This window comes from Fundulus heteroclitus, chromosome 9 (genome assembly GCF_011125445.2).
Source record: "Fundulus heteroclitus isolate FHET01 chromosome 9, MU-UCD_Fhet_4.1, whole genome shotgun sequence".
NCBI classification, from domain to species: Eukaryota; Metazoa; Chordata; class Actinopteri; order Cyprinodontiformes; family Fundulidae; genus Fundulus; species Fundulus heteroclitus.
This window is the reverse complement of record NC_046369.1, coordinates 37307296-37333945: the sequence shown is the minus strand read 5'-3', so window position 1 is coordinate 37333945 and position 26650 is coordinate 37307296. Positions and strand designations below refer to the sequence as shown.

General features: G+C 43.7%; 1 protein-coding gene across 8 annotated transcripts in view; it reads right to left on the bottom strand.

Annotated features, from left to right (window-relative positions):
• Window positions 1–12440: 12440 nt before the first annotated feature.
• LOC105915943 (pre-B-cell leukemia transcription factor 1) overlaps window positions 12441–26650 on the bottom strand; it is an 83449-nt gene continuing 69239 nt past the window's right edge. For 4 of the 8 annotated variants that reach the window (XM_012850225.3, XM_036141604.1, XM_021309378.2 and 1 more), the window contains 5 exons: window positions 25241–25376; window positions 22637–22796; window positions 20270–20382; window positions 18012–18101; window positions 12441–15668 (listed from right to left, as the gene is read on the bottom strand). In XM_012850225.3, coding sequence (XP_012705679.1) covers window positions 15576–15668; window positions 18012–18101; window positions 20270–20382; window positions 22637–22796; window positions 25241–25376 — 592 coding nt within the window. In that variant the 3' untranslated portion in view covers window positions 12441–15575. The remainder of the gene's footprint in view (window positions 15669–18011; window positions 18102–20269; window positions 20383–22636; window positions 22797–25240; window positions 25377–26650) is intronic. The other 4 variants (XM_012850227.3, XM_036141605.1, XM_036141603.1 and 1 more) reach the window with 3 other exon arrangements.

Genomic DNA, 26650 nt, shown 5'->3' with positions numbered 1-26650 from the left:
TATGAGAAATTGCATGTTAAATATTTACCCTCCATTGAATGATGGATGGTCATTTTTTATTTGCATTATATCAATGAGATCCTTCTAACTGCTGAGCAGCTTTTATTTTTCCTCCGGATTTGATGAAGCTGGAAGGCCTCCCTGCCATCACCCTAATCTTTAGCTCCCTCCACAGATTCTCACAGATCAGAATGGAGGCAGCACTCTGCCTGGGCTGCTCTAAAATGGTAATATTTCGACTTCCAGTCAGAAGAAACATGTTGGTAAAATGTAGATTACCTTAAGCCTAAATCGGCCAGCCAGGGGTATTCTGGTCTGATGTAGAGAAATGTATTTTGTTGAAAAGCTTTTTTGCATCTTTTTCTTCATCTGCATCCAAAGTACACTGAACAACGACATTACCACATGAGATTCTGGTGACATTAAGTGTCTTTGTGATCTGCAGCTTTACAGTTAAAACTTGATATTATTTCTACATATTCTATGGTAAAAAGACTAGGGATTTTTTTCTTGGTGTCTGGCATTGTGATCAAAATCACAGCATCTTTAGATCAAACAATCTGACTAATGAATATTTGCCCTATTTACACTATATTTTGATAGGAAAAAAATTTAAAATTACATTTCTATATATAAAGGCGCCTTTAAAATCTGCATATCAACATCAGCTTCTTTTATGCAGTTCTTCTAAATGTATGCTTTATTTTCCTTTAGTCTCTCCTGTCATGTCCTTTAAAGTAAGTGTGTGTGTGTGTGTGTGTGTGTGTGTGTGTGTGTGTGTGTGTGTGTGTGTGTGTGTGTGTGTGTGTGTGTGTGTGTGTGTATGTGGTGGGGGGTTATAGGACATTTTCTTATTAATTTGATCCCAAATTAAAATCTGCTGTCAACATATGGATGAAATCAAACCCTTCTTATTGCCCAGCAAAATCAAACCTTTTCATCTAACTGATCAAGTTGAAACACTGAAACAGATTTTTCTTCTTCTGCACAGTATTGTTGATATTCTTTTACATATTTAGTATTCTAATCATAATTAGAGCAATAGGCTACTAGTAGAAGCTGTAGGGGTGTTTCAATTAGTATAATTGAATGTAACATGTCTAATGATTATTTTAATTGTTAATCATGGAACTAAGCTGCTTTCATCTTTTGTATCTACATTTTTATTTTGTGTTTTTCTTTGAGAGAAGCAAAAAATGCCTTTTGTTCTTTTCTCTCTTTTTGCTTGTTTGTGTAATCCTTCCCTCCCTCTCCTTTTTTGTTGTCATTTGTCACTGAGGAAGAAAAGCTGTTTAAAACCGCTAACATGAAGCCTACTTTAAATAAGAACATGAAGGAAGTCTTTTAGTTTTTTTTTTAGTCTATTAAAGTTAGAACGGAATGCAAAGGAGAGCCAAAATAGGAAAATAACGTGCTGAGATGTGCTTTTGTGTGTAAATGGGGACAAACATCTGTGTGTAAGCACATATATACCCTGAACAGACAGCTGGTGTTACAGCATGGAAGCAGGGAGACAAGTGACAAGCAAGGATGCACGTACTCCTATGTTCTTTAAAAATGAACTTTTGTGACAAAAACGCTTGGAATGTCTGAATGTTAAAGGAATTCAACCTGGAGAGACTCACAGACAGAAGAGGCAATAAGAAAGATTTATTAACAGAAATCAAAAACTTCTTTGGTTTGGACCCCAGCAGAAGAAGTAAAAGCTGCGAATGGATTAGGATTAGTGAAGCCCCCCTCCCCCCCTCCTAGGACTTTGACACACACACAGGGCAGCCTAAAATAAGCCCAACACACAAACCACTACAGTCTAATACAAAGGTTGATTCTAATAATCACAAATGCCTGTACTTAGCATGTTATTTTTACACGGCAGGATTTTTTGTACTTGTCAGTGAGGGGGGGGGTGATATTAACCCGGCTAATAGATCTTGTGTGATAACCAGAAAGCAAAAAACCAAGGCCCATAAAAGCTTCTTCATGTTCAAAAACAACCCAAAAAAAAGGGCAACAGCAGTTACAATTGACTTTAGAGAAAAACAAGCCCAATGTCGCTTATAATAAGCAGACAAGGCAACACTGAAGCTCACATAAACACCCCTCATGGATTGTATGATGTTTTTTTCACTGAGAAAAAGCCAAATAAACGTAGCCTGCCTGCACAGACGACGCAGCTGCTGCTAGCAGGTCTGGCTACTCAAGTGTTGGCGAGAAACTGTAGAGACTACATATAGGTGTCTTTGGTCAGATTCCATGGTAAAGTTTTTTTGGTTACAAGCTCGTATCCAACACTGACATTTTTTGCCGATCCTTTGGGGTTTTAAAAAATCAATGGAAAAAAAGTATGGTAATCATCATTTCGCGAGTCACTCTGCCAGATACAAGTAAACAATTCTAGCTGGCCGTGGAGCATGAGCGCCTCCCCATCCCACCCGCTCCCTCCCCCCTTCTGTTACAACCTGTCTGTCAGACAACCACGGCAGAAAGCTACATGATCTGCTACAGGCGGAGGGCGCCAAATACCCACAGGTGGAGTATCACATTACGTGCTGTGAACATTGTCAGTCCGGGGGGGAACAGATGCCACCCTAGAGAAGCCGCCTTGGGTGGCTGCCCATGTGGCCCATGTCAGAAACCACCACTGTGCACATGCCTACCTACGCAAACAAGTCTGCAGCTAAAGAGCTAGCTTGCAGATCCTGCGGCCCTGCAGGAAACATGGTCAAAACAACAGATCTGTCAGCAAATGCGACGGAACGGATTCTAAAACTCCTTTGAGAAGGTAAATCGACATGAAGCGCTGCTAAAGACACTCTCTACTCCCACTTAGCTGGAACTACAGGTCGGAGCATCAATGCTTATAGTGCGTTCCATTCAAAATTCTAACGAAAATTTAACTGGAACAGCCCCTAAAGTTAGTATTATGAGTCGGAAACCCAACCTCTGTATTCATGATCGCTGCTACTCCCAGGAACATTGACTAAAACCTCATACTTTGACTGTTTGCAGCTGCTCTCTATTACTTTTGTACCATTTAGTCAGTCATACTACTGGTGCTACATTTCAGTGTTCATCATACGGGATGTTTCAGCTTTGTTTATAGAGCGAGCAGTTTCTGCACATCTCAGGTTTTCAGATCGTTGCTTCCAGAGCTGAGGAGCATAAAGACAAAACTCCACCTGGATGATCCATCTACTTTCCTAGCCAGCCGTCTGGTCCCGCGTTGCGCGGACCGGACGGCTGGCCCTCCCCAACACCGGCCGGAGGTTGCTTCAGGGACGCCCGCTTCCCTCCCTCCGCTGGCGGGGACGGAGAGGAGGGGAGGGCGCCCCCTCGTAGCTCTGCTTGAACAGCAGGATGCGCTCACGAAAACCTCACGACAGCCGACTGAATTTCAAACATGTTTGATTTTCACGATCGTCCGATTCCTGATCGGGAGGTACTCGTGAGAAGCCAGTCCCCCCTCCTCCCCCCCTCTACGATCAAGCTGAAATTCGGCCCGATTCAAAAAATGCTCGCACGACTGAAGAATCGGCCCGAAAAGGGGAAAAACTCGTACAGTGTACGCCCGGCTTTAACATAGTAAGGATTCCTGGACCAATGTGTGCTTCTGTGCTTTTCGTATCTCTTCTCTGTCTTCTCTAATCCCCAGTCGGTCGAGGCAGATGAGCGTTCACACTGAGCCTGGTTCTGGTTCTGCTGGAGGTTTTCCTCCCTGTTAAAGGGGAGTTTTCCTCTCCACTGTCGCTTCATGCATGTTCAGTATGAGGGATTGCTGCAAAGCCATGGACAATGCAGACGACTGTCCACTGTGGCTCTACGCTTTTTCAGATAGTGAATGCTGCTTGTCGAGACTTGATGCAATCTACTGGGTTTCCTAAAATAGGAAACTTTTAGACCGATCTGTCTGGATGACTTAATTGAATTTGACTTTGTAAGGTACCTTGAGATGACTTGTGTTGTGAATTGGCACTATACAATTAAAATTTAATTGAGATGGTGGTGGAAACAGGCAGATGACCAGATGAATAATGACTTGAACCAGGGTGACCAGGTAAAGATGGCAGAAAACAGATGAACGGGTGGCTTGTCAGAATCTGTAGTCTGAGGCAGTCCAGGTCGTGACCAGAACAAACAGCTGATGAGTCCCAGCAGAGGGCTGAGCAGGCACAGAATCCCACATGAACACGCTGAAGCAGGCAGCGCACACAAGCACTAGTGTGGTAAACTAGTGAGGGCAGGGCGAGAACAGATCGACAGGGGAAGCAGGCAAAGCGACATGAACTCTGGGGAAAATGAGACGTTCCGGCACTGGCTGACTGTGGACTGATGATGATTAGTCAGAGGCAGGTGGCGCTGATTATGATGAGTTAGTAGTGACTGGGAGGTGGCTGAGAAATAAATTAGCCCCAAAGACACAAACAGGTCCAAATCATAACAGTTTGTCTGCATTTTAATAATGATCATACTTACAAACCATTGTTCTCTAGCAGTCATTGGGCGAGAGGCAGGGTACACCCCTTCATCAGTCACCAGTCCATCACAGGGAGAAACCCTCAACTTATTAAACTTTTTTTTTAAACATATAAGGAACATTTAGCTGTTATTATTCCTGCTGTGTTCATTTTCAAGCCAGTGCTTATGACGACAAATGTGCTTTTGAATTCTACCTGGCTGTGCATCCTGCAGCTGGACTCACAAAAGCAGTGCACAACCAGCGGGTATGTGTGTGTACCCTGACTGTTACTGGTATGTTAGTTTAGTTCCTAGATGATTACAGCATCTTTAATTTGCTAAAATACAGCTGTTTTTTTTTGTAATTAACTAAACATGAATTTGACCTTGCAGCAAATCCAGCAGCTCTCTTTAAATGTTCCTCTAATGTAACCAATGGGTCAAATTCTTTAATCAAAAACCGGCGAAACCTATCAGATGAAACATACAATTAACCAGTCATGTCCCTGTCGTAAAGAGATCAATGTGACGGTTACTCCAGCTACTGACTCTCCTAGATCATTTATGAGAAGTAAGAAGATTTTGTTTGTTTTCTATATATTCATGTTCCACAGAGATAACTTTCTTTCATTCTTCCTTCAATAAGAGCTTGCTCTGGCATGCATTGAAAGAATTGCACTTGTCCTTTAATGGAGAACTCGATTAGGTCCACGTTCCACTTATTATGGAGGCTTCAGGCCAAAATAAAGAAACAATTCCCAGCTTTAAACTCCCACACCCAGCAGTGACTCAGATATGCTCCAAATTCTTATTCAAATCCTGGAGACCTGAGGCAGCCTGAAAGGATTTGATGATACACCTCAATCTCCGATTTCTTTTTTTTTTAAGCTAAAGTTGGGATCAGAGGAATACATTACGTTTCTGTGGGTGGTCTGAGCATGATGAGAAGTGACACTTTGCCAAGCTGAACTGATTCCACCGGCCAGAACACAGCCACCTCACCCCGTTCCTGCACAACCTTCCCTTCCTGCATCGACACCTGTTGTCTGTCGAGGATGACGGGCAGGAAGCTTTGCTGATGAGATGACATTTAGTGCAGGTCATGCCTGATTGGGACTTAGAACCCTGGGATTCCATTTACTGGCCCCCCAGGTAATGATGTGGAAAACACCCTCAAATAAAGGAATCTGTTATTGCAGCAGCATCGTCTCTGATACAATTCATCCCGAGGGGAAAACATCCTGTGAGAGAATTATTTTGAACTAAATCTCTGGCTCCCCTGGTGACAACACTTTGTACCGCCCCCTTTTAAATGTTACAGAGTTGAAGCATACAGAAGAGGTTCTTTGACAATTCCTCTCTGGTGATCTCTTCTTTTCCCCTCAGTCCTCAGGTTCTCTGCAGGATTCGGGTCTGGGGACTGAGATGGCCGTGAAAGAAGGTTGATTTTATGTCATTATTACCCTGCTGGAAGACCTGACCCGGGTTCAGCGTCATAAACCGGCCCACAGCATCATAGATCCCCCACCCTGCCTGGCAGTGGCACAACGTGATATTTCCCATATATACCCTTTGTTTAATACCAAACCCATGAAGTGTTAAAAATGTAAATATGTGTTCATGTTAAAATTTGAACTATTTTAAAAAGTCATGTTATAAATACTGTCTTCAATTTAATGATAAAAATGTTAAAAAGTGTAAACAGTAAAAACAGTTTGATACGTGAGAAATATGATACATGATTAACAAAGTGTATTTTATTTTGGTGTAATCGTGAATGTAATGACTGAAATACCTTAAAGAAGCCGAGGCCATGATATTTTGATTCTGGACTGAACTACGGTCACATAAGTCAAAATGGACATTTAGATAATTGATGGGTTACTAAAAGTTTGAAGTGCTGTTGATTTTTGTGGAAGAATAAATCCTCTGGTGTTCTCATCAGCTCAACATGTGTGCTGTCTTTATTTTTTTTATCACTGATGACATATTTCCTCTGAGCTGAGCCTTGTAGGAGCAACAATAGACCTGATCAGGCTTTGTCCCGATATGACTTCTAAACTATCAGCTGTTGCTGCTCGCTCATTTCTAAAAGTGGGGAAATCTGATAAATGGACTGAACTTATAAAGCGCTTTTCCAGTCATACTGACCACACAAAGCGCTGTACACTATAGCCACATTCACCCAATCGCTCTCACTAACACACACACATTTATACACCGAGATGCAAATTCGGGTTCAGTGCCTTGCCCAGGGGCATATCGACATGTGGCAAGGGGAAGCTGGAATCGGACCAACAACCTTCTGATTGCCAGACAACTACTCAACCTGATGAGTGATGACTTCCTGCAGTCCAGCAAATTTACAAAGCCTCTGTTTATTCTCATCATACATTCTTTTTTTAAATAGTAAGAAAACAAAATATTAAAAATCAATTCTTAAATTTCCACCTCCCCTATCTTTACCTCTGAGCTGCCTGTCTCTAACCAGTTCAGCCCGTACGCCACAGTCCGGTTTGAAACTAAACGGCCCTTTGTCTCAGAGGGATCTCTTCAGCTGACAGCAATGGACAGGAACAAGTCTGAAACAGCTTTTAGCACTAACGATAATACTCCATCTCCATCATTCCTCACAAATCTGACAAAATACGAAGCCGACGTTGCAGCTGTAGACTGCAGACCCGTGACCAGTCTGCAACAAAGCTGCCCGCCAGACTCAGCCTCCAGGGCATAGATAGAGTTGCAGTGGTGTCAGAAGCGTTGGAGATGTGTGTGTGTGTGTGTGTGTGTGTGTGTGGGGGGGTTCAGGTTGTTTGACAATGAGCTTCTAATTCCTCCCAGATTAGCCTAGCAACCATCTCTTCCAAACACCAGCCTTCCATGGACATCTTTTATGGCTAACGTTTGATTTAAGCTCCTTTAACCTAAAACAAAGATGCTGAAGGTCAGGCTTGGTCTGATCTGGTCCTAACCCAACCTGCCATCCACATTTAAACATCTTCCCTTCTTTCACTTCTCAGTCACTTGTTCATACTTTTCAAACAGAATGCAGCACCTCTCCTTGTCGGGGAGAGTTTCTCTGAGGTTCTTGCTCATGTCTTTGCGTTTTCTTTAAATGTTTTTTTTTATTCTTCAAGTTAGTTCTAAAGCCCAGAATCTCTAGAATGGAGACGTTCTTTCTTCCAACGCAGTGTGGAGGAAAACTGAGTGTGGAATAAATGAATACAATTTTCATTTCTGTCAAATTTCACTGTGTCATTTCAAAATAATTAAGAAGAATCAAGAATATTTTATTTGTCACCACGGCACCATTTGTCTTTAGCCTTTCTGGTTCACATTACACATAATGAGGCAAAAACTGGCAAACAAACAGGCAGTGAACTAGGCTTAGATTTAGATTTTTTTTTTTAAAATGTTAAAGGAATGCATTCTTTTGACATTTTTAATAGAAGCTTCCTGAAACAGCTCAGGTATTGTGGCTTGTGGGATTTGCATCATATTTGTGTAAAGTGAGTGATGGTCATTAAAGGCCTGTGTGGCATTTGTCACGCTGCAGCATCATGCCCAGCTTGTTTGTTGAAGCAGCGAGGAATGAAAGAGAACATCCAGTGATTGTGCTCTGAAAAAGGATTTGCACCTTTTTACTGCTCTGACTGAATCAGCCTCACAATGGCTTTTGCTTTGCAGGAGCTCATGAATAAATTAAAGCCGTCCAGCACTTCCAGCCTCAAACAGCGGCTAGAAAAGGTGTTGGACAGAAACTGGGAGGCCCATCCATGTAATTACATTTGATCATGTTTGCATATGTCACTCCCACGGTCTCTGTCATGCTCTCTGGTTCCCAACGCTCCCGGGAACCTCTTCCTAATCCACAATTTGATGTTTAAACCTCTTCCCCTCTTTTTTTTTTTTTCCAGAGGAGGGATGAATCGGAGGCTCAGAATCAGACATCCTGTCTGGTTTATCTGGAGCAGAGAGATAAGTGTGGATCCCGCCTCTGTCGGGGAATGCACATTAGCTGTGCCTCGGAGGGAGTTCATGGTGTGGGGAAAGGTGGTGGAGGGGGAGGAGGCGCCTGTCTGCCAGGAGCTGCACAGCTTTCACTCACTCCGGGAACTGTGAAAATGCCCCCCCCCCCCCCACGCCCCCACCCCACCCTGGGCTGCTGGGCCGGGCTCTGGCGCTCTGTTCGCGGCGATAAAATGCCTCCGTGCCACGTGGCGCAGTTGGAAGTCAGACGTGCAAAGTTATCCAGAGGTGTTGGACTGACAGGCCCACAATGTGTTAACTCATGTCTCACAGTGACTTCTGACCCTGTTGCTAAAGTCTGGAGGAGAAGTTTGTGGCAGACAACATATCACGTAAAAGTGTGCGGGTTAGAATCCGCCTAATTGGGCTAACTCAGTCCTTGGTTAGCTGTGGACCAAGGCATGCTGGGAGGGAAGCTCGGAGGTTCGACCCAGAAAACTTCCTAAAGTGACTGAGGTCTAGAATTGCTGTAACTTGCCAATATAAAGGGTGTTCCCTAAAGTTTCTGACTACCCCATAAGCATCTCAACACATTCTGCCATCATGGCAGATATGCTGGCAGAATTTGTAAACGTAACGCAGTGTTCGTGTGAAACCCAACTGTCCAAAGAAGATATTACGGTAAAGTCCAGAAAGGTTTCCAACCAACGGGACATCAACCACCAGGGATGGTGGAGGGGGGGGGGGGGGGGGGGGGGTCTGATAAAAACTACCCGTTTTCATTCCAGTTACACAACTACAGCACATTATGTTCTATGACTGTTAAAGTTTATTTTTTTATTTTTTTTTTTACATATTTCTGCTCTAAGTGAGATATTTTAAAACACTATCCTGTCTGAGTCAGTTTTTTTTCAGGACATAGGTGATGTGTTGCGTTCCTGTTTTACTTAGAAAAATGTGGTAGACATTAAACTGCATAGAATATATGTGGATGGTGTGCTGGATCTGTAATGCTTTACGTTGTGACACCATTAAAAGCCAAGTCTTAAAAGTATGGAACAGATTTCTATCCATGCTCGTCATTCTTCCTGCTCCTATAAGGACAAGTTTCAAGTATTTTCTTTGCCTCAATCCTTCGAAAGCCTCAACCGAACCTCTGGGCAACTGAGTTTGGTGAGATTAGGAAGATTAATTTCTTTTTATTTGTTCAGCAGGACTGGGGGGGGGGGAGTGGTGAAGGAGGGGTGACTATCTCCAATGGTCATTTTATGTGTCACGGCATTTCAGGCAGACGCAAAAGAGAAGCTGGTTGCTTAGCTACATGCGCCGGCGTGGTTTTGCTCTACAAAAAGGAGATCTGCTGTATCCTAATTGCATGACTGACCTCATTCATGTCAGACTCAACCTAGCATCAGCGTACATTGATTGTGACCTGTTTGCATGACCTTCAACCATTTGGTATCCCTGTGTGTGGAAATAAGTGTGCTTGTGTTGAGTGGGTGTGTGTGTGTGAGCAAATATGTCCCCTGGAGGTACACGGCTGTAAGGATGACCCGTACGGTAGGCCTGCAACCCAGAGCGGCCATACAGGGCAGGCTGTCATTGAAGCACAGGAGCAGCAAGCCCCAGGCCCAAGAGGCACAGGCTGAGACGTAGTGCGCCAAGACCCGGTAAAGCCCCTGCAGCAAGACTGCCCAGCAGCAAGCAGAGGAGACCACCCTCAGAGCCCCCAACATGCCTGGTTGGCACCGACCCACCGCGACAGCCAGAGCTCTGAGGGACAAAAGCAGGACAGTACTATCCCACCTGGGGAGCTAGACCCTGCAGAGGCAGAGGGAGGGTTGCCCACCAGAGCCCAGCGTAGCTGCTGTCAGCCTAGGAGCCAAAGGCCACCTATCACTCTAGGATGTGGCCTGAGCAATCCCCCCAAACCTGAAAGCCCACCAGGCCATCCCCACCTGAAGCCCTGGCAGAACCAGCATAGGTCCCGGGGAGGGAGAAAGAGGCACACACCATGCCCTGAGAGGATATGTACGTCCAGCCTTTCTGTATTGACTCTACGAGTTTCTCAAAGTGTAAATGTTGAACAGAGCTAGGTCTAGCCTAACCTGACAACAGCCAGCTGCATGTCTCGCTCCGCCTAGCTCCACTCACATACATCTGGGACACGGCCATAGGCATTGCCTTTACTGAAGGCTGGGCCTTATCAAAACTCGTTGCATATGATTGGATAAGCCACTTGTCTGTCATCTTTATCGATGTGATATTTCAACCACTCACACCGAAGCTAACCCGTGACGCTGATGAGACCGACGCAGGAAAAAAAAAACCTTTTTTTTTTTTTTTTATGTGTTTACGGCTCTAGTGCAGGGTTTCCCGCAGCTCTATCTTTGCGAGGCGGCCGCGGAAAACGTGTCGTCCACCCCCCCCCCCGCTCCGCAAACAAAACTTGCCAAATCCGGTCGGGAGAAGGGCGAAAACATGGTTTCCACCAACAAAAGCCTTCAGAGGCGTTCTCTGATGTTCTTTTAATGAAATAATATTAGGTAGATTGGACAACACGGAAGAAATAGCAGCATCAATGCTAACGCTTGCTTCTTCGATGCGAGCCGCCATTGTTGTTGGAATCTCACGGTGGCTTCTCCACTACGTCACATCCATGAAACACCCGCCCTGCGTCCTGATTGGCCAGACCATAAATTTGGTTGGGGAAATCACTTTAAATGGGCGATGTCCCAGATGTATGTGAGTGGAGCTAGGCGGAGTGAGACATGCATCTGGCTGTTGTCAGGTTAGGTCTAGCCATGCCTTCACTACTTAGCAGGTAAAAGTCTAATGATATATTAGTGGATTGACTCATACTCCAGTGTTCACTAATGTCATTAACATTGTCCTTGTTAGACAGCATAACTGAACATCCTACCATTTCTTTTTCATCTAAGTGGTTCTTTAAGTTCTAATGGGGTCATTTGACAGTGTTTCCACATTTTTCCCCCAGAACACAGTCATGAGGAGGTGCATGGAGATGATTAGCTAAACATTTCTAAGAAGAAAGAACATATTCAGAGAGAATTTGGGAGATGAAGCCATGTTATACTGCGTTTAATTAAGACTAAAGTTTCCAATGAAAGGATGGCTGAAAGGAGCATGAACCCAGAGGTTTTTTGTTCCTTTATTGCTTGACCAAAGTTGGGATGGATGGATGGGTTAATCACCAGAGTTACAAGAGAAACCTCTGAAATCCTCTCTTCTAATGCTAACCTGCTTTTGGAGGAGGCACTGTTCTGGTGACATCTTACTACAACATAAACTAGGATTGCGATCATTGTGACCTAAACGCCCTCCACCAGGTTGAACACTTGTGGGATCAGCTTAGGTGTGCTGTTCATGTCAGAGGGAGCCAACAAAACCACACCGGCTGCCGCTGGCTTGTGACAAACTCTAGTTGAAGACTGCGATGCCGTCCCAAAGTAGTGTGTAACCACGCTGGATACCAGCAGGAGGAGAAAGGTACCAGGCTGCAGTGGTTGTGTACGGTTCTCCCAGCCCGTTTCATATACATTGTTACATTACAAATACAAGATGTCTGGTTTCTTCAAACTTTAATTATCCAATTCATTAATCAACAACAATCAAGAGTCTGTAGTAGAAGAAGCAGCACTGGCAGAGGATTCAGCAGGTTTTTTTTCTGACTCAACTCAGCTCTGCTGCTCAACCCAATAAATCCAATGTCCTTACAGATGGGGCTCCATCTAAAGGCAAATAAACAGCCTTATGAATGGTATCAATGGTAATTGACTAAACCCTAATTTTCTTACATATTGTTTCATATCCCCATGCCTCCAGAAACATCCCAGTGTTTTTTTTGCGGCTCGGGTCGCTGCAGATGTCTCCTCCAACAGGCCGTGGCTCTCCTTTCCACAATATCAACTAATACATAAAAATGTAAATGTTTTAAATCTATAATCCAGCAGCTCTTGCTGTGTACCAAGACGAAAAATGACAAAACAGCAATGTACGCAAGAAGAACAAAAAAGCCCAAATTTATTTGTTTGGGATCCGCATTGCCCATACAAACAGACCAGAAAACCAACACCTTCCAGCTAATGTTCTCCACAGACAACATGGTTTGATTAGTAATTAAAAAGACACTATTTCCCCATTTGATCCTTCATTTTTTTTTTTTTTTTTACATAATCAGAGATCTTAAAAGTTAAAACCTGTCAGGAAAAAGGTTCCACGATTTCACTCTGAAATCCTTATAAAAAAAGACGGTCACATTCAAAACACTGCAGTACGTTATTTTATTGAAGAACTAAAAGACATGCAACAAATAAAACATTTCATGTTTTACAAATCGTTCCTTTTCTCCTCCCGTGTCTCTTTCCGTTTTATATCCCCAAACTCAAAAAGCATCATCACATGAAGCTTCAGTACTAGTTGACAGGCAAACGTGAGGAGAAGTGTTGCGGCTTCTTTGAAAGAAGAAATAAACAATTCTTGTGTTTTCCTTGCATGGCCAGCCGGCGCTGTCAGTTCTGTCCGATGCCTTCTGAAGACATGAGTGATGCAGGTTCTTGAACGCTGCACGGCCCCTCGGCTCTAACACTGAGCAGGTGAGTCGAGGTGGGCTGGGTGGGTGGGGGGGCTTATTTGGTGTTACCACAGCAACGCTGGAGCTCTGAAGTCCATGATTTCAAAAGTGTAATAAATACCAACACGCTGACATCTTTAGAAAATAATCAAAACGTGGTTTTCAGGCAGTTTCGTGACTTGTGGGGACTGAATTCAGTTCCCTGTTAAAGTTCTGTTGGGCTAAAAGCAAAGGTCTCTGCTAGAAACATCCTCAGGACGGCAGGCTTCAGTCTGTGGTCTGAGTACAAAACAAGAAAAAAAAAAAAAACAGCTACCATCCAATTCCAGAGATGTGAAAGAAGAGTAAAGGTGCATATCTACATACTGTATACAGAGAATTCTTGGGCTAAATCACATACAGTGGTGGCTGAGGCGATAACAAATGAAAGAGATGCAGATGGTTTATTCACAGAGTGGAGACAGAACAACTGCGTGCGCCGGCAGGGTCGCCGCTTCTTTTTGGATTCCTACAAAGCCTTCTGTATTCACACAGCTCATATTTGGCTTTAAATACAGAGTCCAGGAGCATCAGGAGACCCTCGCTTAGAGGATCCAATTCTTCTAAAGCTGATCCCAGCGTTAATATTCAAAGCTTTTTGGTATCAAAGTACAGCATATTCATGTTCCTGTGGTGGGGCACAAAGGGATGCTCACATTTTGGATCCATTCTTGCTGATAAGTGTAGTATCTCTTTAAGAACAGAGAACAAGCTTCACATGTGCCAAACGGCCCTCATTTGTTTTGAAGTGAGGCTTTTCTCTGGATTCTCAGCCCAGAGTGTGGAGAAACCTTTGTTTTTCTCTCGATGCGGCAGTAAACCTGTCCAGTGTATGCTGTACTCAGTGTGATGTTCCATAAGACGTGTCTATACTTTCCACCCCCCACCCCCAACAGTATGACACTCAGATTTGGTTGGCAGCAGTATTTGGCCTGATATGCTTCCATTCAGTCTCTGAACAGGTAGTGGTGGGTAGGACTTTAATGGTTATGTTCTCTCCCTATCAGCAGGCCTCATTGTGCTTTATTTCATGTTGACCTGCTCTACCCATCCTTGTCACTGTGTAGCTTCTGAGACTTTTTCTCCTGGGTCTATTGTAAACGCCAGCCAACGTGTGCATGATTTACAAACCGCTCATTTGAATCCTTTAATTCACGCTGGTACTTCTGGATCACTTTAGTTTAGGCCTGAATACTTTTCATTTTACTACATGACCCAGCAAACAGTGCCTTCCAAAACTATTTAGAACCCTGGAACTTTCTCACATGTTGTCATTTTACAACCACAAACATCAAACCCATGGTGAAACATGGGGGTGGAAGCATCATGCTGTGGGGATGCTTTTTTAAGCAGGGAGGAAAATGTGTTAGATATTTAATTTTTTTATAAAACAAAATTGAAACGGGGGCAGAGGATCGCCTTCCTGCAGGACAATGACCCTAAACATCCAGCCAGGGCTACAACAGGATTGTTTAGATCATCAAATTCAGGTGTTAGAATGGCCTAGTCAAAGTCTAGACTGGAGGAGAATTAGTGTCAGGTCGTGAAGGCAGCATCACAGATGCTCTCCATCCAGTCCAGCTGATGCTGAGCTGAGCTATTCTGAGCCCGTTTGAGAGGAACGGGCCAAAGTGAGCAAAGCCGGTGGAGGAAGAAACCAAAATACTTGCAGATATTTACAGTAAAACGGGCTTCTACAACGTATTGACTCATGGGGGGTGGATACAAAAACACACTTTACAGTTTTTATTAGTAGAAAGTTTGCAGTAGTTTTATTTGTAAAATAACTTCATACATTCTTCAACCTCTTGCTAGTTATGCACCATTAAAGATTGTGTCAATAAAATAAAATCCATCTAAAAATGACACCAAAGTTTGTGGTTGTAACCAGAGAAAATGTGGAAAAGTTCAGGGAAATGAATCCTTTTGCAAGACACTTAAACTATGCTGTAGTAGAAGAATGGCTGGAATTGAGTTAGGACACAAAAGCGAACCCAAATTTCCCTCCAGGGCTGAACTTTGGCACCAGATAAAGAAAAATGGGACTACAGGAACCTGAAATGAGCTGCTATTGTTCTAAATGACCTTAAAGCAGAAGGATGTTAAACATTTGCTGTGTTGGAGTTGAAATCAGAGGTAGTGTGGGTGTGTTTTATGTAAGCAGACGTCGGGCTTGATGCTGCTGACTGTGAGCGTACAGAATGAATTCATCATAGAAAGTCAAATACAAAGAGGCAACTTGGACATGGAGTGGAACCTATACAAACTGTGAAGTCCAGACAGGAGTCCCCGCTGCAGGCTGGGAGAGCTGCTGTGGAGGTCCAGACAGAAAAGAAAAGAAAAGAAAAAAGAAAAAAGATTTTTGTCCTTAATGGTGGAAGCATTGTCCCCAGACCCCAACTGCCTCGAGTCACATCCAGTCCTGCAGGATGGATCCGGATTTCAATTTTGGGGGGAAGAAGACTGGAGGGGCAGTGGAGGCGGGAGTCAGAGAACGGAGGAGGGAGGGGGTGGAGGATCAGTTGGAGGTGTCAGAGTGAACACTTCCGGGTCCTTCTGTGGGTGAAGTCACTGATGAGGGGGTGGGAGCATCGGGCCAGCCACCGTTTGCCTGGCAGAGAAACAGAAGTGAGGGTGAGTGTGCTGCTTCCATGTTCAGATACAGCTCTCTGAGGAGAAAACAGCAGAGGATGCTGGGAACGGCCCCGTCGCTCAGACATTAGAGCGTCCCTCCCTCATCACTGACAGCAAGCTCCTTTACTATTCATGTTGAGCTTTGTGTTGTTTATGTGAAGCATTCTGAAACAGCAATAATATGTGAAATGACTGTTCATGTTGGCTAAAAGCATACATACAGTTCTGCCAATATTTAATGTGGTGTACCTTAGCAAGGTGCACCTCAACCACATAAAGCAGCCACGTTGCGTGTGGAGCCTGTTGTGGAGCAGCGCTGAGCAGCTCCACGGAGGAGCTCAGACCAACAGAACCCGGCCAGTGGGCTGTCCGTGTCCGTCAAGCTAATGACAGCTAGCGTTAGCTTATGCTATCCAGGAGGTTTACTGAGCTTTTATGTTGCTCTCGAGCATCAATTATTTAGACAACCCTACTATATAACATCTTTGGTATGGCTGTTACTGATATGGGGGTGGGGGAGGTGCCTTTAATCCTGCGCATTATACCTGCTGTCAAGCATAATGGTGGTAGCATGGTGCTGTGCTACTGCTGGGGATGGAATAATAAAAATAAGGACTGCTTCTTAATTCTTCAACTTCATTGTTTGAAACGTGGTCATAACTGCGTGTTCCAACAGGACAACGACCAGAATACACATCAAACTGCTTCTGGAAAGGATAAATCAGGCTAACATTAAGCTTCTGGAATGGCCCTGGCCTCCAGAAACCTACCAGAAGATTATTCAGGGCTACCAAAAGAATTCAAAGTTGTGCATCCGGTTCTTGTTCATTTTAAATCAGTGACGTAAACATCAACTTGGAGAGCAGCTGATCAGAACTGATCAGAAAATCCGGTCCACTAAGACGAGTATTACAAGAAACAAGAGGCAGTCTGACTTTACTGTGAGAGAACAAAAACCAACGGCTGGAATCACGCAGTGATGCTGATGGTTCCTCTAATTATTCTTTTAGGGATTGCCATCCACCACAGGGGTATAAGCTGTGGGACTTATCAGATGGGCTTATTCTGGAACTTCAGTACGCCAGGAGTTGCTTGAGAAGGCCAAAGAAAAGAGTTGTAGTTTATATCAGCATAAAAAAATGGGTAGAAAGAAAAAAAGCATGTGAGCCAACACACACACACACCCACACACACACACACACACACACACACACACACACACACACACACACACACACACACACACACACACACACACACACACACACACACACGCACGCACACACACACACACACACACATAAATCACAGGCAAACAGGCTGGCTGACAGATCTCCTGCTCTTACATTATGCATTGCAGGGCTTCTTTACAGGCTAGAACAGTGAATAACACGGCGTACTGTGGCAGTGGAAGATGTGGTAGAGCAGGCAGGCGTCCAAGGAGAACTGCATCTTTGAGGTCAAAGGACTGGGAAAGAACAGGGCCTGAATACGCTAGTGGCCTCTCAGGGTTAGCGCAGCTGGCTGTGGCATGCGCTCCGAGCAGCCAGGAAGCCTATTTGAATACACATCCATGTTTTTATGCGGGAGACATTTCATCTGATTATCATATGGCCAGTGAGGCACGACGGCGACAGCGGAGGAACCCAGCCGCGGCTGTGACCGTCCTCGTCCTCTCGGCGCGGCGCGGCTCGCTGTCAGGGCCATTAATGTGGCAGGAACATGATCTGAGCAATGCGCTTGGATTGCTGTCCCAAGTCCACACTCTGCTCTCCTTGTGTCTGTCTTATCGATTTTCCCCTTTACGACACAGCTTGTCGCTGTGAATTTTCCTAGTCTTTGCCGCCGCCAGCTAACAGCCCTCCCCAACCCCCAGCTCCCACTTCCACACCCAAACTCTGCTGCAAAACAAGACAAACAAGATGGGAGCACACCCCTGTGGCAGACGAGGAAGGCATTCTAGCAGTGTGAGGTTTTATTTTTAACGCTGCCTCCTGGGGAGCATCAGTGGGAGCTCGGGGCTGATCACGGGTCAGGTGGACAGAGGGAGCGCGAGGTGTCACCTGATGGTGCGGGCCGTACGTGGCTGCGGGTGTTTGGACGGGCCTGATGGCACATGACAGGCTCAGGCGGCTGCTCTGCGTGCGTGGCCGGCACCACGCCTGAGCACTCTGGGCAGAGTGCTGCCCGTGGCACGAGCGATACACAGGCAATCAAATAGGTTACCATGGAGCTGAGACAAGTCCTACTAAGTGGCATTCTGAGCCCTATGGCTTCAAAATAATTGGTATGGAGAGAAAGGGGGAAGAAGAATGCTTACATTGATGCCCTGCGGACTGTACATCTGGTTGGCTGTGAGTCCTTCACTGTATCCGCCTGTCTGACTGATAACATGGCGAAGGGTATCCACCTGAAACATTCCCAAACAGCAGACAAAGCAAGGTCAGTGTCAAACAGGAGAAAAACACAGGAGTCCAGAGAGAGGGACGGACGGCAAGAAAACAACAACGCTGCTGTGTGGTCTGTCCTTCAGGACCACGTCCAATCAAAAACAGGCGGCTCCAGATGGAGAAATGCTCGCTTTTTGAAGGCAGGAAATATGAATATGGAACGGATAAAAACACATAAATCGGCCTGTGATAGGTTGAGGAATCAGCGTACTCGGAATAGTCCTTTATAGGACAGACCAACACAAAGTAAGCGTGAGGTGGAAGAAAAAGGATGCATGGTTTTCAAAAGGGTTTCCACGTAAAACTCTAAAAGTGCTGCGTGCCTTTATGTTCAGCCCCTTTACTCAGATACACCTAAATAACATCCAGCTATCATAAAAACCAACAGGCCAGGCAGGGGGAGGATTCATCTGAGGAGAAGACAAGAAGACCATAATGACTGTGGAGGAGCTGCTGAGATCCAGAGCTCAGGTGAGAGAAAAAAAAACAATAGGAAGAATAGCCGCAGGTCATGTAAGAGACACAGCAGCCACGAGGCTAAGCTGGAAAGTGAAGGTGAAAAGTGGAAAACTCACACCGCACTTCATCCTGAAAACATAGCCCACACAGTGAGGCATGGTGGTGGAAGCATCATGCTGTGGGGATGCCTTCCTTTGGTAGGGAGAGAAAAGCTGCTCAGAGTTGATGGGAGGAAGGGAAAAGACTTGAGACTGGGGCGGAGCCTCACCTTCCAGCAGGACAAGGCTGGCACTCCTGGACTCCTGCAGCTATAACTGCACTGAAAGCAGCTTCTATAACGCTTTGGCCCGGAGGAGCTGAGCACAAATGCACATCACACATTCCACATTTTTATTTGCCAAATGATTTAAACCTTGAATCCTTTTCCTTCCCAATAAAATACATTGAAGATTTTTGTGACATTGCAGTTATTTCACAACATTCCAACATAATAATTCTGAAAACATTTTGAACATTTAACAGAAAGGTAGCCGATTTACAGCCTAGCATGATATGAATATGAAAAAGTTAAGGTTGCCTTGAGCTCAAACTATAGTTCCTACAGCTAAATGTAATGAGCAACACAATAACTACTGGTAGAATCAGCTATAACAGTTAGGGCTGGGCGATACAGCTTAAAAATAAAATCTAAGATTTTATTATGCCAAATCTGATTAATTGATTAGTTTTCCTCATTTTCACTTCACAACAAGAAATTAAAGAATTTAAAAAAAAATTAAAAACTTGCTTTTATGTCAAGTATTTCATCTGGGAGTTGCCCTGAATCCAGAGTGCAACTAAATCCAAGCTGTTTAACATGGTTGTAAAACAAGATGGCAGCCCTGCTGTTGTAAACAGTGAAAATATAACAACATGTTTGCAGCTAGTGAGCAGCTAGTGAGCTAAGCACAGGCTTCACTTCCCTTAGGTAACGTCAGACTAACTTAAAAAAATATAAGTAAATGAGTAAATTAAAGTGCCTCGTATCATGGTAAAAAAAAACTTTTGACAATATATTATCTTAAACCTATATTCAGCATTGCAGGCTGTTCTCTTCATGGAAGCCTAATGAGTGCATCGGTAAAATAAAATCCACATTTTCCAAAAATTAAATCTTAAAATTTTTTAAGTTTGAATGAATTGATTGAATCGACTTATTGCCCAGCACTACTAACAAAGACTTTCTAAGATCATAGAAGATTTGAAATTTTTTAAATCCCGTAAAATGTTGTCTTCATGCCACACTTGTGAGAGTATATGAGTTTTGTGTCCAAAGACATGTGCTGCAGAGGACTGGGCTAGATGTATCTAGGTTCTGTTTTCACATGAAACACAGAAGTACTTTTTGTACCTTTCTGTTAACAGGTCCCAAGAAAGTTCAATTAAAACTCAAAACATCAAAATAACCAACAAAGGAACCCCTAATAAATAAGGCATTTTTTCACTGCTTAGCCAGAAAATGGTGTCCTGTGGCAAGCTAACACTAATATACCTCAGGTATAGGAGGGAATGTCTGCAGTTCTAACTGTGAGAGCAGTACAGCTCACAATTAGAGCGGTCTTCTAGGTGCTGATGACAGCAGTATATCTGCCCTGCCCTGCCCCATCTTCTTTCAGGCACCAGGCCCTACCTGCGACTGCACGTTGGCTCCCACCTGAGCCCCCTGGTATGAGTCCCCATTGAGAGACTGCACGCTCATGAACAAGTCCCCGGAGTTTGACATGTTAAAAGAGCCAGCAGAACCTGAAAGGAGAGAGGGAGCAGTGGAGTCACAGAGAGCCAGCAGGGGAAGTAAGAAGGGCCGTCCAGGCAGCAGCCAGGAGGAGCGGCATGCAGAGGTTAGCCAGCGCAGCAGCTGCACAGGCCAGGAGAAAAATACAGTCTGGCCTTTCACATTAAACACAGGGGGAGCAGCTCATTTGCTTGTTAGGCAAACAGGAACATGCTCTCCTTGGCTGTTACGTATGTAACCATCACTCAAAACAGTGTTTCTGTCATCGCAAACCAATGCCTTTTCTCAAATATGATGCAAGATTTACGAGTGACAGAATGGTGCATTTTATCTCAACCTTACATAGTCACTTAGACAGAACAGCTCCCTGTTTATGCTAGGCTAAGCTAGGCTAACAACCTTTGTTTTAAAGCATGAGAGAAACAGAAACAGTTTTCAGAAAAGCTTTAAAAGACAAGTCTGGTGTTTCTTTTGTTGGCTTTATAACTGTATTCATTGTTTCGATCAATGAATACAGCGATTGAATTTCCCCTGTATGTCAATCATAGGAACAGTTCCCGGTGAGGTTTAGCATTGCTATACTGAGCATAGCTACAAGTTATTTCATCAAGGCAACTTAGGGTTCATCCACTAGTAAAGGTGTCATGAACGTTCACCTTTTTATTGCTTGGTGGGGGCCTTAAGTGGGATTATCAAAATAGGAAGAAGGGGCCAATCATTTTCTACCTAAACATAAGTTTAAAAAGGAAAGTGAAATGATATTTTTCCTCTCCAACATATGACAAAGCGATCAGCTGTTGCTGTATATAAGTCAACGGCAACATGTGCATCATAAAGTACTGTGTCACTTTGATCTGCTGTCTGGGTGAGTACTGCCATATGCAGACACACCTATTTGTAAGGATGCCCAATAAAGATGAGTTAAAAGCCTAAAAAAATGAATGCATCTTTTATTGCAGTTAGCATAATTGAATACTCATAAATAACTATATAATTGGAGTAGATTTAAACAGCAGGGGGTTGAGAATGCATTGCTTTAACCAGAATCTTTGGTGTCACAATCACTGACACCCCATGCAGTCCCTGTATGTAACAGAAGCATGATTGCTTTAGGATGCCACTTTCTACTAACTTCTAATCAGTAATCTTTAGCTTGGTCTTTTATGCCATGAGCCGTGTGCCACCAGGTTGGGCAGGGACCCATGAGCATCTAGCCACCGTGCACAGTGAGCAGGATGGGAGGCAAGTTTAAAAAAAAGCTCACTGATAGAAAACGGCATTAACCAGCGGCATGTTGTTGTCACCAAGTCTCCATAGCAACCGCTGTCTACTCGCCAGCGAGCTGTTTAGTATTAATCCTATTTAACATGAAATAAAAAACCAAAAGCAAAGAAAACACGTCCTTGTCTTGTTCTAACATTTTCCTTTTGTCATGGAAAACCTTGGCTCAGAAAACTACAAATCTGCCTGCCTGTGCTGGTGAGCCAGAATGTGTTTCTCTCTTGAACTGTAGCCAGGAACCACAAGAAGTCTTTCCAGGGGCCAACTCAGAAAATGGTCCACCAGCCACACTTTGGACCCCCCTGATCTTCAGAGACTCAAAGGTCCCGGCTCCGTGTTTTAGCAGCAGATCAAGTGATGTCGTTTCAGCAAAAGAGGGCTGTGCAGATGTATTTAACAGCAGGGGTCCCAATAATTATGCTAAAAAATAATAAAACCTTTCGTAACATGGGGTGGGGGATCTGGACATTAATTGAAGGTTGTCATATTTGAGCAGGAGATTGTGCTACTGCAATAAAAGGGTTAAATCATTTCAAGGCATTCTAAACCTTTACCAGGGTGCCAACACTTTTGTCTGTACATCACGGCTAAGGTGGAGAACTCAATTTGTGAAGTGTTTGGTATCACCAGACTTATCCTTTGAATGGCATTACAAATCATTGAAAAGAGTGTTAAAAGGGCACACATGGGGTTAATTGAGACCAAGAAGAAAGGACAGTAAGGATCTAGAGGCTGGACGAGGGCTCAGGCTGCTCAGAGCTGTTAGGTGGATGTAGGAGGTAAGACTCTTTCTACGGACAAACACTGACCCTATTTATGCAAATAGCAGTGCACTATTATTGTGACGGGCATGATTTCTGAAGAATAGGGGCCTATTTAGTCCTTTTACAGTATCAGCACTAAAAAGCCTTAAATGTGTTACACTGATGGACAGAGAGGAAGTATATGTCTAACCCCAGCCGAGCCAGGGACTTCCTGTCTCACCTGCAGAGTTTGGAGTGGAGGGTGAATTTGCTTGGCTCCCATGTGAGGATGCATTAGCCGCATTCACGGCAGTTCTCGCGGCATACATGTTGGCTTCTTCTTGGAACTTACCAATGTTTTTCTTGTATCTGATTCTTTTATTCCCAAACCAGTTGGAAACCTGAGCAGACAAGGGGGGAAAAAAGGGAACAAAGTTTACTTCCTGAGACATATAATCACACAGAGCCTCTTTAAAAAATATGGCGGTGTTTAGCTTGAATGGCCTTTAATGGCTTGTGAAACACTGCAGAGAGCCTCTGTCAGTAGCATGGGCTACACAGACTGGTGCTGTGAATCTGCATTAGTGCCAGAATGGAATGATTGCCAATAACAGTCTCATTATGTCACCACGACTGCAGCTATCATCAGAACTCACGCAAGCACCAATCAGTCAACTTCCGCTAACGCCCATTACGGCTAATGGACTCCCAGATGAAGCCAGGGGGGTAATCCCAGCCCTAATGATAAACAACATTAAAATGAAAACCAAATCAATCCTGCAAAGTTTCTAATAGACAGAGTAGGTAAACATTCTCCTTTGTTATAGCCGAGAAACTGAAACTCCACAAATCACCGCGCTACTGAGCAGCTTCCACAATTGAGCCCAGCTGCATCCTCAGATCATTTGGTAGAAATTAATGAAGGCAACCGAGAAAACAATCCATTCCCAAATGATGGATTCACAACACAAACTGCTGTTTACCTTGGCGTTGTCACCGTTTTCCTTATTATCAATTCTCACAGCATTGAAACAAGTTGAGTTGCTGAAGTGCAGAGATGAAACAAACAAAACAAAACAAGATTTTTTAATTACTTTGGCACAAGTCAAATATCGTCAGTGGGGTGATGAGTACCTGTACCAGTTATGGCAGGTCGACATGTGCCTCACTCAGCTGCACTGTTTGCTGTTAGATGCTGAAAGCCCACCGTTACTGTGTTCTTTCTTAAACGTTCACTTTTTAGACTCAGGTTCATTTCTAAGCTTAATCAGATTTTAAAATGCTAGTTACACACTTACACTTCATGGCCACATTTGAGTTTTAGACCCTAAAAATACTTATGGGCTACATAGCAATTCATAATCTGAACAATACACCCCACAGACATAGTTGGTAATATGCAGCTATAACTGCTTTACGAAGCATGAAGCATGAAGCTGCTACTTCAGCTTATAACGAAATGCCCCCAGCCCACATCTGTGCGCTGTAGGTTCACTCCACCAGAGGTTGCAGTTTAGATCCAAAATACTTTTACGATTCTTTCAGGATGTTTCAAAGCCAAACTCAAGAGCCACTTCTTTAAAGAGGGCTTAGCCTTTAAGTGTTTTGACTTTCTTTTAACGTATTTCTACTTCTAGCTTCGACCTGATACTGTCTGTTTTATTGTGCACTGTATTTCTATTTTTTTTTTTTTTTTGTAACAAAACTTTGGTCAACGCAAGCGTTGTTAGAAGGTGTTATAGTGTGACTGACTGACATTGATGCTCTTGTAGCCACTCTTCATCCTAATTGGTACTTTAGTACATCCACTGAGCGTAACCTGATAGTGTATCAAAGGATCAGTTTTAGCTCAGTTCATGACTAGTCAGACAGTTCAGCTGCATTGCCTTGCTAAAGTATTCATATCCTTTGAACTATTTTCCTATTTAAACAGCAGGGGTTCTAACCCAAAACCTTAGCACATTTGATTGAAGGTCCAACACAAAGCAGATTAGTGAATGAAAGGAAGTTCCTACATGGTTCCAATATTTTTTTTTTTATATAATCTGAAAAGTTTGAAGAAATCCACTGCCACCATGTTTCATTGGGCTCATTGTGTTGTGCAGTGTTAGTTTTCCAGCACATGCAGCCAGTAGGACGAAAGCGTCGGTCTGTCAGGTCTAGTCATTAAGCCAGGTCGTCTGTAAGGGTTGGAGCTCTACCAGGTTTCTAGCAATCTGGAAATACCGCAGGGCTTTAATGTCTTTCTTTTAACAATAGCTTCAATCTAAAGGGCAGATTAGTGAAGTTGTCCTGTCAACAGATTCTCCCACCGAGCTGTGGATCTCTACTTTAAACATCTCCACAGCCTCCTGCCTGACCTGTCTGCTGGGTTCCGAGGTTTTCATGATGCTGGTCGTTCTCTAGCAGACCTCTGAGGCCAGAAACAGAACAGCTGGGTTTATTTTGAGATGAACGTACCCAGAGGTGGACTCCATCACTGACAGCTGTAGAAGACCCGCAGTTGGAACTGCAGTTAAAGAGGGTGGAGTATGGAGGGAAAAAAAGAATCTAACCTGGGATATAATGTGATGAATAAAACCCATGAGGGTTCTGGATGCGTAGTTTGCATTTCTTCAACAGGAACCTGTCAGGTTTTGCTGGTTTTATTCTAAACATGAGGATGAGGCGTATTTGTGTTAATGAACGGCACAGCTAGATGAAGAGAAGGGCCGTCTTGAGAACCTTCTCTTAGGTCTCCTGTCCAGACGCTGACAGCATCTCCAGTTAAAACGGTCCTTGTCTCACAGCTCTCTGTACGCTCTGTTCCCAGGCGTGGTGTGAGGTGCCACTGATCTGCTCGTACCTGGGCCACCGTGATGGCACACTTCTTAGCCAGCTCCTCTTTGGCCTCCTCGCTGGGGTAGGGGTTACTGAGGTGCGAGTAGAAATACTCATTCAGGATCTCTGTCGCCTGCTTGTTGAAGTTTCGTCTTTTCCGCCTACAAGGAGAGCAACAGGTCAGTCACAGCACTTTGGACAGTACGAGCGGGAAATCTGATTCAACCCTGAAGTTTGCCAAATTAACACGGCTGTTTCCTACAGGTAATAAAGAAATGACTCTTGTAATAGTGACATTGTTGAGGCTCATCTAAAACACATCCAAAGCCATAAATACATATTTGATGTATTACATCTCTGCTATTACCGTACGAGAAATGTGGCCAGAGTTTATTTCCAATTTATGAATTTGGTTGTGGGGACGGGTTCCATTTAACTCCACCTTTTGTGAACCAAATAGGCAAACAACTACTTGACTTGATCTCAGTTTAAGGCTTATACAGCTATAAATGGACAAACTGGATTGGTGATGTTTGAAAAACTGATAGATCCCAGAGAGCTTGTTCACTCAGTGAGGCTACAGGCAAATATAGGGAAGTAGGTGCAGGCCTTGGTATTTTGGGGACAGTGGCTGACTAACACACCAATGCATATATTGCCTTCTGTTGTAAGAACATCTGTGTGCATGTTTTTACTGATATTCCACTGAATTGAATATAATATGAATGGCAGACCAGTAGCTGCTGGTGGTGTTGACATTCCCAGCATCAAAATTCAATTCTACTCAACTCAGTTTATTGATATGCCACCAAGTCAGAAAAAATGTCGTCTCAAGGAACTTTACAAGAAAAGGCAAATCAACCCAACCCGACCCAAGCCAATTCCATTCAGTCCAATTGATCCTAGCTGTCAAACAATGCAGTCAAGTTCAGTTTAGTATTCAGGTTGGTTCAAAGCAATAAATCGATTTTATTGATTAATTCGCAATTTATGAAGATTAAATTTTTGGAAAATTAAGATTTTTTCCCCCCATATAGATCAGTCCTGAAAGTAGAAATTGTTTTGGTAAAAGCTTGCAATATTGAATATATGTTTAGGAAAATCTATTGTGGAAATACTCTAAAGAGAAAAGTTTTTTACCCTAAGAGGAGCGATTACCCTACATGTGTTTGATAGTGGCGTACCACCACATCAAAATAAAAGCCACCACACCTTCAGAATATATTCAAATATATGTTAAATCAATGTAAAGCATATGATATAGCATAGCTTCTGTATATGTGTCACTTATTCTAACCTTAATCAGAGTTTAAAAGGAATTTAAATATCACAAAATGTTAAAATTTACTTTATTTTGAAAAAACAACTCTTCCGACTCATGTCTTTCTCGCTGTGAAGCTGCTATGAAGTGTATGAAGCTACTGGTGGCTACTGC